This window comes from Cyprinodon variegatus, unplaced genomic scaffold (assembly GCF_000732505.1).
Source record: "Cyprinodon variegatus isolate N-32 unplaced genomic scaffold, C_variegatus-1.0 Scaffold40, whole genome shotgun sequence".
Taxonomy (NCBI): Eukaryota; Metazoa; Chordata; class Actinopteri; order Cyprinodontiformes; family Cyprinodontidae; genus Cyprinodon; species Cyprinodon variegatus.
The window spans coordinates 1,294,574-1,314,200 of record NW_015150493.1 but is presented as its reverse complement, the minus strand read 5'-3'; the positions used below and the strand labels follow the sequence as shown (position 1 = coordinate 1,314,200).

Sequence of the window (19,627 nt, the reverse complement as noted above, 5' to 3'; positions counted from 1 at the left end):
AAGTTATTTTTGACATAGGAAAAATTACCAACTAATAAGGTTTCAGGCACTTTACAAAAATAAAAGTCAGTTAAATTCAATGATTTCATCTAGAATAATCCTATGGATCAAACATTGCAGTTGACCTGCAAGAGATCATCAGTCCAATGTTGGTGTGGAAAGATAGCAATAGCCTTAGAGAGGAAACTGGTCTGTTTTTGATCTGAGAGAAGTAAAAAAGCCTCTTCCATCTTCCAATGATCAAGTCCATCATTCTATAGATAGATAATTCGCAGGTGGAAAACATCTATTACAAGGGTTGTAAAGTACAGGTCTCAGCGTATTTTATTTAGGTCATATTATTTAGTTCTATGAGGGAATAAAACTCCTGGTTTAAGTTTATGTTTCAAAGAAAAGACTGAACATGCCTGTTGAGTTTGAAAGAATTGAAGGAGAAAGCTCTTTTCTCTAATTTCCAAAGTTGCATAGGAACAAACAAGAAGTCCTCTGTAACAGTGGTCTTTTGACAGATTCAAACAGCTGCAATTGATAGTATAATTTTCCTGGAGTTTTTTGTCACATCTGTAAAAAATCCAGAAAACTAAGCTAAGATTTACTTCAGGACTGATCAACAAAGCACTTACCAGGAAAATAGCATTTTATTTTGTTTATTTGGTGTCTAATGAAAAGGCTTTGACATTTAAAAAAATATTTTTAATTTAAATACTTCTTACCTTGATGCTGTGTCCCTGTTTGCCTTTGGTTGGAGAGGTAATTTTATTTTTATTTTATGTTCTAGTAGGAGGGTCTTGGAAGTCAGAGTTGGTGTAGAACAGATAATTTTTTTAATGTGAGCTGGTATGTTACCACACAGAGCTGTCGCTTTTCTGCGAGGCATTGCAGCTTGGTCAGGCTTCATTATGTAGCTCCATTAATGACCACCATCTAAGTTTCTGGTTGTTCAGTGGTGCTGCTGACAAATGGTAGCATGTCTGTTTTCCTGCTCAAGGTGACCAGTTCTGGAATTCTATTTAAGCTCAAAGAAGACAGGCCAAGCACTATCAGGATGGTCACTTGGTGTATATGTCCTTATTGTACCGTGTTTAAATGGTTTTTGGTCTTTTTCGTATAGATATATAATGTGAATATTCCCCTTTAAACAAAAAAAGCAGCTCAGTGGAGGAAGTACGTAATCTGAAATGAAACTACACTGACCTTATTTGAAACCTTTTTTCCTCATTATGCATAGTGTTTTAAAGTTTTAGTACGGAGGAATTAGGGAGGGTAGGACTTGCCCATATTCTTGTTAAGTGAAACGATTTTCTTTTACGTTTGATTGCTATTTCTGACCTGTGGTGATGTAGCAATGATAGTTATTCTAACTGGCAGTGATGTTTGGTTCAGACGGTGTTAAAATCTTGAACCAACACTCATTTCTTCATCAATTAGCTTCAAGACGATTCTTAGAAACTTTGATATAAAGAGAAAACTTTTCTCAGCTTTTTGTAAGCATTACGTTTTCCACTGTCCTATTTTCCACAGTCCTTGTTAAAGTAAAAGGTAAAGTAAAACTCTCTCCATGTTTAAAAGAAAGCAGAACTTAAGATTCACAATTTTTTTTTTCTGTTTTAGTTTTTTTCCTGGAATGTAAAACATTTTGCATAATTATAGACTCTGTTGTATTTGATGTGATTAAAAATGTTACCTAAGCACCATTTAAAAAAACGTTCTCGAGTTGTAAATAGAACAAACATTATCTAGGAGATTAAGTCAGCTACGTATTTATTGCATAGGTGAGATACATGTTGCTCCAAAGCTAAAGCATCTTTCTGACAGACAAATACTGAAATTGTGTGGAAAAAAGCCATTAAAATCTTAGTTTTCATGTAAGGTTTGGAAAATATTTATAATAAATCTTAACTATTGAATGTAAAAAAATTAAAATAAAAAAAAAAACTGCATGAGAACACTCTGAACAGTGTGAATATTTGTGTAAAAAACAATAAGGAGTTTTTAAACAGAGTTTAAAAATCTGGTTAAAATGTTTGTTTATCGTCTATTTTGTGACTATTTAAGCAATTATGTTGTATACTTTTATTGCTCATCCTAAGTGTTTCTTTATACCCTAATTTGGGTGGATGGGTAATTGTTTTAAATACAAAATAGAATTTTAAAAGACCAGAGCTTTTCAGTATAAACTCTTCCACATGTTTAGGTGATGAGTATCTTAACACTGGTGTTTATTATAAAATATCTACAGTTGCTAAGCTGTGTTGTTTTCCTTTTTTTGTTCCAATTTTGCTTTGCACGCTGCAAATTTACATTACAGGGTTTGTATGGTAACTATGTGTTTGTGCATCAGTGAGTGACCATCGAGTGTATGCGCCACAGTGGAGGCCACCTCACCAGGGTTCACCAGGCCCTGAATAATGGTAGCTAGAGAATTGGTCAGTAGTTGCCCCTCATTCAGCTGGATGCTGCTGTTGTTGATCTAACTTTGTGTGGATGTTGTTGTTGTGGTTCTCATCGTATCATTGTTCTGGTGTTGTTTCTCCACTGCTCCATTGGTCAACAGAACTCCCCCCAAATCCGTGAAACCTTTTTTATTATTAGGATGAAGGTGTTTATGAAATTAGCTTTTCCAGAAGCTTTTTTTTTTTCGGTATCTAGTATCTGCATTTGCTTTGTTGGGATTTTGTATCTAGTTTTCTACAGGTTTAGCAGTCTGCTGCTCCTCTGGCTTTACCGCTTAACTTTTCCACATGTTTTCCTCCTTTCAATTTTAACCTCCATCTTGTCCCAGCTTGCTTGTATTCACTATAATACTCATATTTTCTCTCTGTCTGCTGTGGCTCTCATGCTTTGTGTTAGGGGTCATCTGCACAGTGGTGCATCTCTGTCGTCAGCGGCGGCAGCATCGGCAGCACGCAGAGCAAGGCAGCTTCCACAGCTTCCACCCCAGAGCAGCTCCGTAGAACAAGGTACGAGAAAAGAAAATGCTCCGCACTACCTCGGTAGTAGTTATAGATAAAATGGGGTGATTTGGGTTATTCTTTCACCCTCAGCAAAGTTATCCAAGACCAAAACTGGAAGGTATCTTTTTTTTGTTTTATATGGAAAAAATATGAATTAAAAGGACACAAGTTTAAGCGATACTCTTCTCTTTTTCAGATGTTTTGTTCGGTGCTTTGACATAATTATCTAATCCTGCTTTAAACTTCTCCACAGCTTTAACCATGACCTGTCTTTCGTTTTCTCTGATTTTACTGCAATTATTTGCTCACTAATGTACTTTTATAAAGTTAGGCTTTCACAAATCACTGCATTTATATTACATTTTACCTATAAATTGATTATTCACTAATTGGAAGATGATTTGTTTTGTAGGATTTTGTATGTGGGTGTCAGTAAAAAAAGGCTGAACACTAATACACATGACACTTTTTGAATTTTTATCTCAAAACATTTTAAAACCAATGTATCTATGCTCATCTTGTTTTGGTTTTAAAGAAACTAAGACAAGGGTTGCAGCTTCTTTGTTGTGCATTATTTGTCTTCAGGTAAATGACACCTCTACCAGCAGCATTAACTGGCATTCCCCCCAAACAACATGAAAACAAGGCAGATTCTGGGAATCTACATTCTATAAAAAGAAACAAATAATGAGTATAAAAGCCACCTACATGCAGACTGTACAGATCTGCTGAACATCACAAGGTCCATCTCCACCTTTTTATACAATAATATTACCTTTGCAAAACAATGTATGTTATTGTGATTTGAAATGTCACAGTCAATCTGGAAATGCAGTGTGTTACAGAAAGGAAAGGTTTGCAAAAAGGTATAAAATCTACTCTTGACAGAATTAGCCTATTTACCGCACTCACAATGAGTGCTCTGTATGTATGTTGCCTGGAAGTCCTAAGCTGCTGCAACATTTCATCAAAACTTGCAATTAAATTATTTGCATTTGTGGAGGCTGGATATCAGACAGGCAGAGAATGAAAATTTCACCCATACTGATATATATATTAACGTTTGCATTTAAACATTTTTTTTAACTAAGTAAATATTAATAATTTAGTTATTTGTTAAGTTAAAGAGGTTAAAGAAAACAACTCCCTGTGATTCCTCCCAGAGTTCCGCCTAACTCAGATTGTGGTTCTGGGACTCAGTAACTGGATGTGCTCAGACTGTTTGCTGCAGGTCTCCACAGAGTTTCCCCTGAGATTATTATTGAATGGATGCTAATCACTTTCTTTATACCCTACACATGCAGCCCTGGTAGCAGAGGAGCGTGTTCGTCAGCTCCAGATGAGGGTTCATTCTAACCGGATTTCAGCTGCCACCACCTCCAGCCAACAGGACCTAGACAGAGCCCTCAGAAACAAAAGAGAGGTCAGCAACCACTGTTTTGTCTCATTGGGTCCTAAAACCTGAAGAGGGGAGTTTTGAACAAAAAAAAAAAATGTATCACAATAAGAACTTTTATAAGAAAACAATAAAAAAGAAACCTAAACAACCTTCAATCCGCACATACAGTGTAATGCCAACAGTGCCGGGTCACCTAATCCATGAATTCAGATATTTAAGTCACTTCTATAGCTGCATGTGTTCAAAAACTTAACAGACCTCAACCTTATAGAATACCTTTGGGAGGAATTAGATCTGCTGCTGCGTTTCTGGTTTTCTCATCTTAATATGAACCCAACCTTAAACTTTGTAGACAATGTTGAGAGATTATTTTACGGGAATGGGGGTCAACGACAAATGGGAACCTGTAGATTAAGGATAGGATATCATCAGAGTCAATTTACACATGAATGCAGACAGAAAACACTTTTGTTATTTCCGTGGATATATGCATGCTTACTCCACCATTTTACATCTCCCCTGCAAGCTGCAGCATAAGCAGATAGTGGTGAAGAGGCACAGGTTCCAAAGCCATCATAGAGCCATGTGCAATTCAGAAAAAAAAAAAAACTAAAACATGTCAGTAGTCATGTATAATTTTCCCTCTATTCTCCATTATGTGTACATCTGTTGATTAGTCACAGAAAAGGCAAGTGTAAGCAGACCTCATTCCTTTTTTCACTGCAACCCCAGAAACAGAAATGTGAGTGCTGCCTTCTGTAAGGCAAGGCAAGTTTATTAATATAGCCCATTTAGGTAGCAAGACAGCTAAAACTGCTGTACATGAAAAAACTAAAAATGATCATAACAGGAAAACCAAGAGAAGTACATTGCACCGGCATAAAGGTAATTAAAAAATAAATCAAAATGTAAGTGAATAAAAATGAATAGTTATAATAATACAATTCTTATAACACAGCATAATAAACTAATGAATGAAATGAAAAACCTTAATAATGTTTAGATATTACAATGTAGGGTCACTCTAAACAAATAAGTTTTTAATCATGATTTAAAACAATTAAGGGTTTCAGCACTTATATAGTTTTCTGAGAGTTTGTTCGAGTTATGTGGAGCACAGATCTAAAAGCTGCTTCTCCATGTTTGGATCTTGGTAGGCAGAGTAGAGTCGAGAAGACCTGAGAGGTCTTGCCGGCTGATAGGCTATAGTGATATATGGCGGAGCTGTGCCACCAACGTTTTTAGGTGCTCTGTTGGGTTAGAGGCTTGAAGGACATAAAAGGAAGGACAGGTAAGATAAACAACAGACCTCTAACAGATGTGGTAAACATAACATGGGCAGAGGCACGGAGAGGATACTGTCTGTAGGTGTGAATGATACAATAGTAAGTAGCTGCCTGAGGGGCGATCCTCAGGTAAGGTTGCTGTAGCACTTATCTATTAAACTAATGGAGTCATCGCTACTCTTCCTGTAGCAAACTGAGTGCTTTATACATTAATGGAGCAGCTTTTTATCAGCACCAAATCATAGACCACAGTAACTAGCTACTTTATTTGTAGCTTACATTGGAGGTTAAAAAGTCACACTACTACAATATGTAATAGCCTTTGAAACAACTTAAAACTCTGACTTGTAATGACATGAAGCTAAACTGCTACTGATCTGTTGATGAATGCTTATGTAATGGTATAGTCTGGACTAGAGAGCAGATCTATCTGTCCAATGTTGGTGAGCTGTTTAAAAAACCTGCAGTGTTTTTTGGGGGGTTAATTCACATCTCCTTGGCAGATGTGAATTAACCTGAGCCCATGTAGAGTCTATGTATGGAAAACTGCTGTACGTGTGAAACACACCAGCCTGAAACATTTTTATCCTTTGTGTCCTGCAGCTCTATAAGGACCAGCGGAGGAGCAGTGAAAATGTATCCCATAAGTCCTCAGACAGTGATGTCAGTGATGTGTCAGCCATCTCTCGAACCAGCAGTGCCTCTCGCATTAGTAGCACCAGCTACATGTCCATCCAGTCAGAGAGACCCCGGGGTCGCTTCAGGTACCCACACACACTCTTGCAGTTAGATATAGACTTTCTGTGATCCATAAGGTATTAATGTTTCTGAAATGCTGACCGTCAGCCGAGCTGTACGTGCATCGGGTCGCCACATTCTGAAGAGCACCAGTGTCAGCGGTGAGATCTACGGCATGGAGCACGCTGATGGCAGCCAGTCGGACACGGCCCTCGGGAGTCTGGGGAGCGGAATCAAGAAGCGGCGCTCAAGTCTGAGCCAACGGGTTGTTGCCATCCTGCCGTCGAGACGGAGCCGGAGTACTTCACAGATTAGCCAGACAGGTCAGAAAGAAAGTCCAGAGTTTAGCAATTCTTTTTTTCCTCCAAGGATTGATATGATATTGACTAAGAAAGATGGGAAAAATTAGAATTCCAGTAGAACAAGACTTGTAGACATGTAGAACACTATTTTTATCCAGTTTAATTATGTATTGTTTTTTTTTTTTTATTATTATTATTATTTTAAACTCAACAGCAAAATGTTCCCTATAGGAATTCACATGCAAATACGCTGATCTTCCATGACCAAAGAGACCAACAGCCCTAATTCAAGTACAACAGCCTTTAGGAAACCAGTGAGCTTATTTGATCACATGACACATTAGTGCTTTTGGCACTAGCTCTCATCAGGTCAGTCAAATATCTCAACTGTCATGCTTTCCCCAAAGAACCTCTCATTTTTGATATTACCAGTTAAAAGAATAGAGGTAAGTCTGATGCCTTGAAAATTAAGTGTTTTATAATGGGCTGAAATGTTCAACACATTTTAGGAACCCAGCTAACCATGAAGTAACCCAGCTCTGCTTAAAGTAGTGGTGCGTCATGTGATCAAATGAGCATATTTAATTTCCTAAAAGCAGCTGGACTCGCTATATCAGATTTAGTTGTTATAGAAAGTCAAAACATTTGGAGGCCAATTTTTTAAAGGTAAATTTGAAAATTTAGGTACATGAAAAAAACATGAAAGAAAAGAACACAAGTTTAAGCGATACTCTTCTCTTTTTCAGATGTTTTGTTCGGTGTTCTGACATAATTACCTAATCCTGCTTTAAACTTCTCCACAGCTTCATCCATGACCTGTCTTTCGTTTTCTCTGATTTTCCTGCAATTATTTGCTCACCAATGTACTTTTACAAACTTAGGCTTTCACTAATCACTAAATTTATATTACAGTTTACCTATGAACAGATTATTCACTAATTGGAAGATGATTTGTTTTGCGGGATTTTGTATGTGAATATCGGTAGGCTAATTTAAAGTTAAAATAGAAATTCAAACAAATAATAGCATAGGATAAATAATATAAATTATAAATCTTATAAATTTAATGCCACATAAAGAATGGATCAGACAGGTTAACATTTAATGTTTGAAGTGCAACCTCTAAAGGAACATTAAGAGTACAGAATAGAATCGGATGGAATAGAATAGAATAGAACAGAATAGAAAATCTGTTTATTGCCCCACAATGGGGAAATTGTTGTGCTACAGCAGCAAAAGCTTATAGCCAAAGTTCTCACACAAATGTGGACCTCAAAAGGTGTATACCAGAATAACTGACAGAGTAAAAAAGAAAATAAACAAATAAAATACTGTACTCTACAGTGTTTTACAATATAAATACTGTGCAACCTGGAGAATGAATAATCAATAGACAGCTAGTTAATAAATTAATATATTATATATATGTATATATTATATATATGTACATATTTTAATTGTTTTCATAACTTTACCTCCATGTGAATGCAATAAAATCCAAGAATACATAAGGTGATGTTTTATATTTCAAACCTCTAAAAAGAACAGTTAAAAAATGTATTACTAAAACAACAAATAATTAGAAATTATAACACCCGCTCTAAAAGTAGCACTCACAATCAGAACATGTAAATGTTGGATTGCAACTGAAGATGAGTGATCTATTCTTAAATGAATACATTTCTTTGTTTTCCAGGGGACCAGTTTCAGACTGTGTTTGTCAACACTCAACCACTTGACATAAAAGCAATAACTGCTTGAGTTTGGTAAAAACAAGCAGTTAGTGTCCTTCATGCATTTGTTCTTAAAAACCTAACAAGTAATGAAAATGATCACTGAATCAGGAGGACACATTAAAAACCTTTGAGATTGTTGTTGTTCATTGTTCTTGTTGTTGTTCTGTGTTATTTCAGAGGCAGCGGGTAAGGCGGCGGACAGACAGAAAGGTAAAGCAAAAGGAAGGAGGTCCTTCACTGCAGGGAATTTAGCAGGCAGGACATCCAATAATAAAGGATGCTATGTCTATGAGCTCATCATAAATACTGCATGCTACTACGGTGTGCAGGAGTGGATGCTTAGAAAAGGATATAGAAGAGGTTATATTTATAGTTCATTTATTACTTCACAGATATAATGGTTATGAATTATTGAAAAATACTAATAACCTCAAAGAAACAGATAATCATCACTAGATGTGAAGCAAAAAGAAGTCATAGGAAGCACAAGTACCTGCAGATGCTGATGTGCTGTTAGAAAGGACTCTGTAAATCCTTCCTGGTCCCTGTCTTTGGCACGCTCCCTTACCCCACCCTCCAGCCATATCTCTGTTCTGTTCTCCAGTGCCTTTTAATAGCATCACACTCCTTGGACTTTTTCACTTTTGTCACACGAGCAAACTTCAATGTGGCAGACACAACACAGTCCATAATTCTCCAAAATCTGAAACGAAGCATGCATTTGTGTTCACCTCTATTTATTTTTGTATCCCTAAATAAAACAAAAAAACTCCTCCCACTCAACCCATTGTAATAACTCTGGCAGAGCTGCATAAACCCACAGATCAGACGGACAAATTTGATAACAGAATAGATTCTTATACCTCCCCTCATAAAATCTGACTTTTAAAGGTATAGAGAATGATCTTTTATTTCCGGGTGGATCATCTAAATAAGTGGTCCTCCTAATTGTCAATCATTCTAGTAATATATTTATGTAAGTTCTATGTACTTGTCCCATTAGCAATATTTTTCTGTGCATGCGCACTTTCAGGCATATATTTGAAGTGAGCTACGGTTTCAGATAGTCCTTTAAGCTCTCCTTTCTCGCCCCGGTTCTTTGAAAATGGCCAAGGGTCGTAAGATAAAAAGTGTCTACGAAGTATATGAGAAGAAAATAAAGGCCTCAGAAGAGGTAGATATATCCCAGAATGCTTTGCGCAGAGAGCTCTCCTCGCAAAGCATTATGGGATTTGCTGTCACAGCAGCCCGCTGACAACGGTCAGTTAACTGAGTTCCCTATAAAGTTCACTATATAGTCCCCACTCCATATAGTGATTGAGGATTTAGGGGATAGGGGCGGATGTTCGGACACAGTAAGCTTGTAGGAGCTATGAGAACAGCAACTTTTAAACAGAGCATGCTCGAGGAGAAATAGCCTTGTGCATGCGCATTTTTTTTTAAAGTGGAGAGAGCGGAGAGTCTTTTACAAAATTCGCAAAAATCCTTCACAATACCTTTAAGGAAGAGGTACGAGAGGTACAAGAAAAAGTTAAAAATTTCAAGTAGTGTTGCACCGATACCATTACCAGCCTCGGACAGGGTCCCGATACTGCAGTAAAATGGTAGTATCGGCGAGTACCAACAAATAGGGCACCGATACCATTTTTAGAGCCAAAAGTTTATTTAACTATTGTCCCCTGTTCCAGGTAGGCAATACAAAGTTCTACTGGATTCACTTTGTATTAATCTTTTTCCTGCTTCACAAAGGTAGGCAGCAGCTTGACAAAGCCATGATGGCAATTATTTTACATCCAAGTAGTATGCAGTTCTTCATATATACACACACACATTAATTTCAAACTGATGGTATCGGTATGGTATCAATATCGGCCAGTTTGCACAGCCAGGTAGGAAAGATGAACGCAGCTAAAAGCAGGAAGGAAAACTTGCTTGAGGCAGCTTCTTGAACAGAGGCTTGCATGCAGCTCCGCATTCTTATCAGAGGAGATTTGGAACGCATTGCTTCTTTTACTTCTCTACTTCGTGCTGTGTCCCCAGTAACAATAACAAACTTAGGTTCATTTAGCAAGGTTCTGTTCAAAATTTCTGTCCGAGTCACTTCAACATGACATTCCTCTTTTCTAAATGTTAGAATTTTTTTATTAACTTGGTTTTCAGCTGAATTTGAACCCTCTTTTTTTCATCTGTTAATTTTTTATTTATTTATTTATTTTACATCCACACTTTACATTTGTTGGAAAGATTGAACCCCTGTTTTAATTTTTTTTTTTTTATTTTATCTCTCCATTCAGCGACCTCATCAACAAAAACTAACGTGGTTTTTAACAAATCAGTAGGAAGTGAAACGATCTAAAGTCGTCCCAGATTTTAAGAGATGCTGCAGATTTTAGTTTTTCTCAATCGTGCATTCATATCTATGAGATGTTGGTGAGGTCACCATTCAATATCCTTTTGCATGGGCTTGTCTCCCTTAAGTTAAACCTTTGAAATTGGCCAGATGTGGTCAGAGGCCTGGGAATCTTGGTTTAAAAAGACATTTGGATTAACAGCGTTTCTCTGTGTTTACCACAGAGGCGCCGGCGGGTAAGAAGGTTAGTAAGGCGGGCAGCAGCACAATCCAAAGGAGTGTGGAGACCGGGATGGCAGTGGAGTATCCACGAGGAGGATCAGCCATGAACCGCCAAGCCAGCAGGGAGTCCACTGATGGCAGCATGAACAGCTACAGCTCTGAGGGGAAGTACGTATACGTTTAGAAAAACATCAATAGTAAAGAATAGGTCTTCAGTTTTCACACCTAGAAGGTGAGAAATGAAGCACTTTTATTTCTCACAGTCTTCTATGTCTGGCAAAGTTCTATTTCACTGGACTTCTACACTCGCTGAAAAAGACTCAATTTTGATAGATTTTACTGTATAAGTGTAGATAAATGGAAGACTTCAGAAAATTATGTATTTTTCCCTTTTTTGTTCTTCCTCCTCATTGTTTCCTTCCTTCCCTGTGAGGTTTTGGTTACTTCCTTTCATTTCTTGTATTCTTCATTTTCTTTTCCCCTCAGCTCCTCATATGGTCTCACTCTCCTCCTTTCCTGTTATTCATTTCATCCCACCTTACTCCTTCCATGCATCTTTCTTTCCTATTATCCTACCTTGCTGTCTTCCTGGTGTTCTTCCTTCTTTGCTTGCTTGTTCCTTGTGTTTGTCACTGTGGTCTTGCAGTTTTATTGCTTAAGTTGATATTTAAGAAAAAAATCAACCATAGGTTGGTAGTGAAGAACTGTAATATTTTACATTCTAAAGTGAACATAAAGGATTGAGAACTCTGAGAGTTTAGAATCTGGTAAAGTTTGAAATGTTTCCATGAATAATGTGTATTATCCCTGTTCTTTAGTTCCAGATGTGTTGTAAACCACCCACAGCTATCTGAGGGTCTCTTTAGCAAACCCAAGACATTGAGGGTTAAAACATCAGTGATCCACTAATATTTGATTGAATGTCTGAAAGAGCCAACAGGCTCCAGGCATAATTCTGGCTTGATGTTTGACCACTCTTCTTGGCAGAATTGTAGAGGTTATTTAAATCCACAGGTTTTACTGACAGACATAAAACCCATAAGCAAGGCTGGTTGGATGAGCCTCCTTTATCTCCTGCCTTTGGAACAGCCTATTGTGTCCATCGTCTAGTCGTCGATTTAAGCTGAATTAAAGAATTTGGGGGTTGCCCTCTATTTAATTCAATATATGCAATTTATCAGTAGTACTGGAAGCTAAACAGCCCTACAGTATGATGCTACTCCAACCGTGCTTGACAGCATTATACAGTACCCTCTAGTTTGAAATCCTTTTTTTCATCTCAAAAACCTACAATGGAATTTTGATGAACTTAGTAACAATCATTCTGCTAACTCTTGGATGACTGAAAATCTTCACCAGCATGTCTGCTAATTCGTGGAGTTAGCAGGCTTGAAATCCCATATTTTTGTTTGTTTATTATTATAATTTAGACTTAGATGATTTTAGATATTCCATTTGAGTCGAAAACTTAATTATAATGTCATAATGTCTTGTTTGACAGGTGGTACTGTCGGATAATTTCTGTTTTGCATGTTTCAGTTTGATCTTCTCAGGGATGCGCTTGGGTGCTGACAGCCAGTTTAGCGACTTCCTGGACGGATTAGGCCCAGGTCAGCTGGTTGGCCGGCAAACACTAGCAACACCTGCAATGGGTGAGTTGTAGATCCTAGAGGGGGCAGTGGCAAGATACCTAATAATTGTGTATTTAAGTTTTAGTGGTGGTTGACGAGGCTTTAGAAAGATTGTAGAAAGTCTTATACTTTCTGAAAGCAGTTTTTGAATGTATCTGTTTGTCAAACCTCAATAGGTGATGTTCAGATTGGGTTGATGGATAAGAAAGGCCAGCTGGAGGTAGAGGTGATCCGAGCGCGAGGCCTTACCTCTAAACCAGGCTCCAAATCCCTCCCAGGTAACATGGACTCATTTGGATTGGATAAAATGGTGTAAAGAGGCATGTGCCTCCATTCCTGCTTTCTTACACTTTTTCATTGCTCACATTGAAGTGTTTCACAACCTCACATGCATTTTAATATTTGTCAAAAAAACATAAGGGCTTTATTGTTAGACTTCCTTGCCCCTGTATGAAAAAGTCTGTAGCCACTGTTCTTAATTAAGAAATCATTAAATACTATCCTCAAAAACTGAACATCATGCAGAAGCCCAAATAAAGTCGAGGACAAATAAGAAAGAACATAACTTATCTATAATGAAAGCTAAGTTTACACCTTCGAGCTTTCTCTCCCCCTTCTTTCCTTGAAAGAGACCACTGCAATCAAACATCTGTATATGCATATATATATATATATATATATATATATATATATATATATATATATATATATATATATATATATATATATATATATGGGCATAATGACAGGTTTAACGGAATTTAATCTTACTCAGACCAGGCCTGCTGGGCTCACTTCACCAGGAGGCGCCCCAAATAACAGTTAAAGGAAACTTCTTATAGATTTGTCACATTATACAATATCATCACATCACACATCTTTATATCATTTTGAGCCTCATACAAGAACTGTTTTTTTTTTTTGCACTTATTTGCTCGTAATAAATTGTTCGTACGAATGTGTCAATCACCAGTTTTCTCCTATTTCTAATCTCTCAGGCAAAGATTTTATGAGCATATCTGAAACTAAACCATTACAAGTACAATTTTCTTTTTCTTTACTTTCTGAAATTCAGTTTCTGCCCCAAAATTGTAATTTAAAAAATCTGTTATTAAAGTTCAGTCTAGGAATGTGAGATTGACCAGGATTTTAGTGATCTACAAATAGAGCACTTTGCAGCTGTAGTGCTGTTGAAATTTCTCCAATTTTTTTTTTTTTTTTTTTCATTTCTGCATTAAAATCTTTAGTTCCAATTGTGTAAAATAGGCACTTCCTGTTGTCTGCTGTCATGGTGACATGGTGGCTTCCATTGATAATGGCTTCCATTGCCATTCTTGTGGACCTACTCAGAGTTGATTAATCTAACTCATAGCAGCTGTTGTGATACAGAAAACTCAGACTCTCCAACCTTAGGCCACATCCATATTCAGAATTCAGGATTTTAGTCTAAGTTTGTTAAACCTGCCTTGTGAACAGGCCTGTGGTCTGGAGATGCCTCCACCAAAAAAACAAGCTGAGCAAAAAGACCAAAACCCACTACTGAGCAAAAAGGAGCACTGATAATTGAATATTATTTTATGGTTCTTAAAACTTTAAGAGACTACTCTGTGGACAGATGAGACAAAAGATGGACCTGGCAGGCTGGAAGGCTAATTTAAATTTGTTTGATGTTGTGAAACACTTAAATGCGACATACATGCAAAATAAATAAATAAATCAGGGAGGGGGCAAACACATTTTTCACTCCACTGTACCCTGACAATTCAGTCTACTGCAAACATGACATATGATTTTATGAAGGACTCTTCTGCTCATGTATTCCAACTATTTTTATCTTTGTTTTTTTTTTTTTTCCCATGCTGCTCAGCTCCTTATGTCAAGGTCTATCTGCTGGAGAACGGCACATGTAAAGCCAAAAAGAAAACCAAGATTGCACGAAAGACCCTGGAGCCGCTCTACCAGCAGCACTTGCTCTTTGAAGAAAGTCCTCAGGGCAAGGTGCTTCAGGTAATAAACATGTTTAGTTGAATATTTTTTTTCATCGTAAGTTGTCAGATGTATTTCAAAAACCTCAACACCAGAATACCCTTATCCTCAAGTTCCCTGATTTTTAACTCCATAAAAACATTTAAATTCAGCAAATTTGATTTATTTTGATCTAAAGCCAAAAATTCATTTTGAACTTTTAATTAAGAGGGGAATACTTTGCAAATATTATATATAATATTAATAAAGTAAAGTAGGTAATGGTTATTTCGTTGCTTCTTTGTTTCTTTTACAAATTTTTATCTGAAAAGTGTGGCTTGCATTTGCCATCCGTCTGATACTCCTATGTGAAATGTCATGCAGCTCATTAATTCCAGCTGTTCTTTGAAGACATTAGAGGTCAAATTGAGAACAAGAATAAGTAAACAGCTTCTTAGGCTACGTTCACACTGCAGGCCTTGATGCTCATTTCCGTTTTTTTTGCGAAATCCGATTTTTTTTTATGTTGCCGTTCATATTTCCAAATATATGCGACTTGTATGTGATCTCCTGTGTGAACTGCAGTCATACAATGCAAGTGTCCCACATGCGCAGTAGAGGACGCAATGATGTCACAGGCCAGTGTAGGGCTGGGTGATATAGAAAAAAAGCTTATCGATAAAAAAAAATGCATATTGATCGATATCGATAATTATTGAAAAGATTTGAAACCATATTTTATGTGCAGCTCTGCCTGGACTTTTTATAATATTGCTAAATGATTTAATTTTAATAAAAAACACAAACACAGACTTCGAATTAAATCTTTATTTAACCAACTTTTTTAACCATAACAGAATTGTTTTAAAGAAAAATAACTTAAGAGACCTGAGTTATGTTATTAAATACTGACAAAGAATAAACTAAAGTGACCAGAAAAGTGACCAAAATAAATATAACAAATAAATAAATGCCCCCCCACCGCCGCCGCCCCCATTCTTCTAAGCTGAACCTGGTTCAGCTTAGTTTCCTGCTTTAACCTGAGTTATTACTTTGAAGTTGCTGGCCCCTCAGCATTTTTATCTCAATTGTTAGAACTACGTGGGAAACTGCCCAGAACTGAAAATATATATATATTTTCCCGAAATTCCCGAAGATTCCTCGGAGGAGAGCCGCGCCGGGGATTTCACAGCTCATACTCCTGCGGGTGTGAGTGGCTGAGATGATAAAAAAAAAGGTTGGTTGTGTTATCAGACTTCGTTTTCACTGGTTCCCGACACATTTTACAGATGACTGTGGTTTGTTTTTGGTCCAACTTGCCATGACCGAAATACTGCCAAACTGGAGAACTACAAAAATCCTTCTTTGGAACAATTTCCTCCGCCTCTCCTTGCTGCGACATCTTCATGTGCTCTGTGTTGTGGTTTGAGAGGGCGGCGCTTTGTGACGGCGTGCCTGGGTCCGCGATTGCGATTGGTTGGGAGGAAGTAGTGACTAGCATAAACCTACATGCTAGGCTACAATGAGAAGGAAGGAAAACTGCGTTTCTTTTTTGTCGAACTTTTATCGACTCTCTTTTTTTCTATTGCGCCACACGTCTATCGATCGATATATATCGTTATTGAATTATCGCCCAGCCCTAGGCCAGTGTGCTTTCTTTTCCAGAAGTAAACATGGATGGTAGTAGCGGCGCGTATCTAGCGGTCTTTTCCCAACCATAAAAACTCAATCTTTTCAATATGGTTAAACATAAATACTGCTCTCCGCATCATCATCTGTTGTTTTTCTTGCCGCTTTTGCATAGCAAGATGCAGAATAGTGACCTTTGTCGGGTATTAATGACCTTCAGGTCGATGAATCCAACCTGACCGTTCACACACGGGTCGCATTTGAAAAGATCAGATTCGTATTGGATTCAGGACCACATAGCCAGGTGGCCTGGGTCGCATTGGAAAAAATCAGATCTGTGTTGTTCAGACAGCCATGAAAAGATCAGATCCAGGTCACATAAGCACAAAAAAATCGGATTTGGATCACTTTAGCCTGCAGTGTGAACGTAGCCATAAAGACCAAGGAACACAGCACTGTTCATACACTGTTTAGGAAAACAAAAGGGTATGGCACAAAAATAAACCTACTAAGACATGGCTGACCATCTGAACCAACTGGTTAAGGAGAGTATTAATCAGAGTAGTCAAAAGGCCAGAGCTGCAGTTAATTGGTTTAGATCAGGGGAGGTTAACCACTTAGAGCAGTCCACTCAAAGCTTGAATATCTCCATGTGATGTTGATTTATCAGCTTTACTCTTCCAACATCCTGGTTTCTCTGCTTTAGGCCTACAGTAGCCTAAATTATTATATCTATCTGATTTTATTTCTTATGTGTTCTGCTGTTTCATACTTTGCTCCTCTCTGTTTAGGTTATAGTGTGGGGCGACTACGGACGACTGGACCACAAATGTTTCATGGGTGTAGCACAGATCCTGCTGGAGGAGCTGGACCTCTCAAGCACGGTGATTGGCTGGTACAAACTGTTTCCACCGTCCTCATTGGTGGACCCCACGCTAGCTCCGCTCACGCGCCTGGCGTCTCAGACGTCGCTGGACTCAGGACCACCACCCGGCGTTCGGTCCTAGTGACCAAGTGGCAAACGCTCACCCCAAAACAGCCCTGACCTGATCAGATAATGGACCGCAGCTGCTGGACCACACCTGAGCAGAGGGTACAGACACAGCCCGAGGACGCCAGCGAGGAGACGCACTCTGGGAATCAATGAGAAACCAGATGGAGAGCCAGGAAATGAGAGAAAGAGGGGAAAAAATGAGAGAGGCAGAACTAGCCAATCAAAGCTTAGCTGGAGTCTGACAATCACGTTTCAAACCTTCCCTCTGCTTCCTCCTCCTTACATATTTTTGTTGTGCCTTCTTTGTTTTCTTCTCTGAGCTGCAGCTGTGGAGCTTTTTGTCCAACCTCCTTCACATCTCAGCATTTTTTCTTTGTTATTTTCGGTGAAGTCTCTGCAAGAGCGAACGATCAAACTGTTTCCCTGCAGCCAATCAGAGCAGGGCTTCTTCCAGTCTTAGACAAGTAAGACGCAAACGGTTAGAGCTTCTTGCAACTGTCAGCAGAGGGTGGCTGTTGTCTCTGATGATGTTAACTCAGGAATTCTATCAGTCCTGAGAATTAGGGGCAGCAGTTTGACACAGAATGATAATCTTTAGAGAAAGGCAGCACATTCATATCCATGATGTTAAAAATGAAAGGAAGCACAAGAAGAAAGGCTTGAATCATTTGTTCCGACAGAATAGCAGGAAGGTTTCTGTCTGAGAGAAGACGATGGCCAAATAAATCATCAGCTTTCATTTCCAACCATCCTTCATGTTTAGGTTTAACCTGTCGTTCAGATTGGAACCTCAAGGTGCAGACTCCCGCTGTATATTTGTACGTTTGATTTTCGAGCCGTGCCGATCGCAAATGTCACATTAGCTCGAACATGCCTTCACCCATCAAACCCAACCCTCCTCCCTCTTCAACCCTAAGCCCCCCGCTGGAGGGAGCAGCATGACTCGGGGACGCCTCTGCCCCGCCCCGCCCCCGCCCGGCTCGGCCCCAGGCTGCATGCACGTTTCTTTGCTTTCAGTTCGTTGCGTTTTTTGTTTTGTTTTGTTTTGTTTTCCCGTTTTTTCGTTCTTTACCTTTTTTGTAAAGTTGAAAGACGAGACTAAAACTACAATGAAGCAATTCTCAAAAAAACAAATGCAGAAAAAAAGACTAGACTATGTGTGTTAGTTCCACATACTTTTAGGCCAGCTTGTATGTTGCATGTTCTTGTACAGTTTGCTCGTACTGAATATGAATACAGAGAAAAGCCAAGCCATCCCCGCCTCTGACATGAGCGGACCAATAAGCGGCGAGGGGGGGAGGGGAGGGTTCAGCTGCACTCAGGCCACGCTTAACATTGCTGGGTCGAAATGTCTACACAAAACAGGAAAATCGTCTCTGTTGAGCTTTTTATTCCTCAAACCCAATGAATAACAGTGCTGTTCTGTAGTACTGAGCAATCTTGAGCCCCTGTAGGCGTCTAAACTGTAGTTTGAGGCAGTCGGGGCTAGAGGCAGAGATATAGAATGTGTGTATAACGGCTAAATGTATATGAAACCTCATTATGAGACAGAAATTTTAAAGATATAGCTATATAAATACAAAAAAAAGTGTATTTTATTGTACACGTCCTCAGCCCACACACACAAACACAGGTTGTACATACTGATCAGAACAAGCAGCTTCAAATGAGCATTAGAACAAGTCAAACACTGCTGACACACATCAAACATTCCCTGGTCTTGGGGGGAGGAATTTGCTTCTGGTGCTTGAGCCGCTGAGCGGCGTTGAGCCACAGAGGACTGGTTATAGGCCTTGTTTGGACCCAGTTGGAGAAAAAAAAAAAAAAAGAATAAGAAAAAAAGCTGATCAAATTAAATCATCCCCTTCCCTATTTTATGACCAAGTTTGGACTGGACTTCTGAAACCGATGATAAATCTAGTTTTGCAGACATATTTTGCAGATTTTTTTGTTCATCCTTGGCGGTGTGGCCGACTGCCCTTTCCTTTGTCAGTATTACTTCTGGAATACTGATTGTTTACAGCCCATGGTTCCCAAACCACGATTCTTGACGAAAGACAAAGTATTCACTGCAACAGTTCTTGTTTGTATAACAGATGTGGCTCTACTGATGTGTATGTTTTATATTCAAGAGTTCATTTTTATTATTTACAAATAAAAGACTATGTGGAAGAAGAGCCTGGCCTTTTTTAATTACTAGGATCTCAAGTCATTAGGAAGCAGCTGTTATAAAACACCAATTTAAATATTATAGGCTTGATATTCTAACATTCTCGTATATTTTTCTTGTTTTCTATTACTGTCTTCCAAAGACTAACACACTTCTGCCTCACCTATATTTGGAATCCTTTCTTTTCTTCCCTATTTTGAAAATTTGTTTAAAAATTAGGCAATGTGTTAAATGTATACCCTGGGAAAACA

General features: G+C 38.3%; 1 protein-coding gene across 6 annotated transcripts in view; it reads left to right on the top strand.

Annotated features, from left to right (window-relative positions):
• The window catches only part of rims1 (regulating synaptic membrane exocytosis 1), a 108,716-nt gene extending 89,346 nt beyond the window's left edge, over positions 1 to 19,370 (top strand). For all 6 annotated transcript variants that reach the window (XM_015370001.1, XM_015369997.1, XM_015370000.1 and 3 more), the window contains 10 exons: positions 2,851 to 2,960; positions 4,259 to 4,377; positions 6,243 to 6,403; positions 6,486 to 6,700; positions 8,593 to 8,625; positions 10,990 to 11,155; positions 12,527 to 12,639; positions 12,795 to 12,896; positions 14,486 to 14,625; positions 17,004 to 19,370. In XM_015370001.1, the coding sequence (XP_015225487.1) occupies positions 2,851 to 2,960; positions 4,259 to 4,377; positions 6,243 to 6,403; positions 6,486 to 6,700; positions 8,593 to 8,625; positions 10,990 to 11,155; positions 12,527 to 12,639; positions 12,795 to 12,896; positions 14,486 to 14,625; positions 17,004 to 17,219 (1,375 nt within the window). In that variant the 3' untranslated portion in view covers positions 17,220 to 19,370. The remainder of the gene's footprint in view (positions 1 to 2,850; positions 2,961 to 4,258; positions 4,378 to 6,242; positions 6,404 to 6,485; positions 6,701 to 8,592; positions 8,626 to 10,989; positions 11,156 to 12,526; positions 12,640 to 12,794; positions 12,897 to 14,485; positions 14,626 to 17,003) is intronic.
• Positions 19,371 to 19,627: the final 257 nt, after the last annotated feature.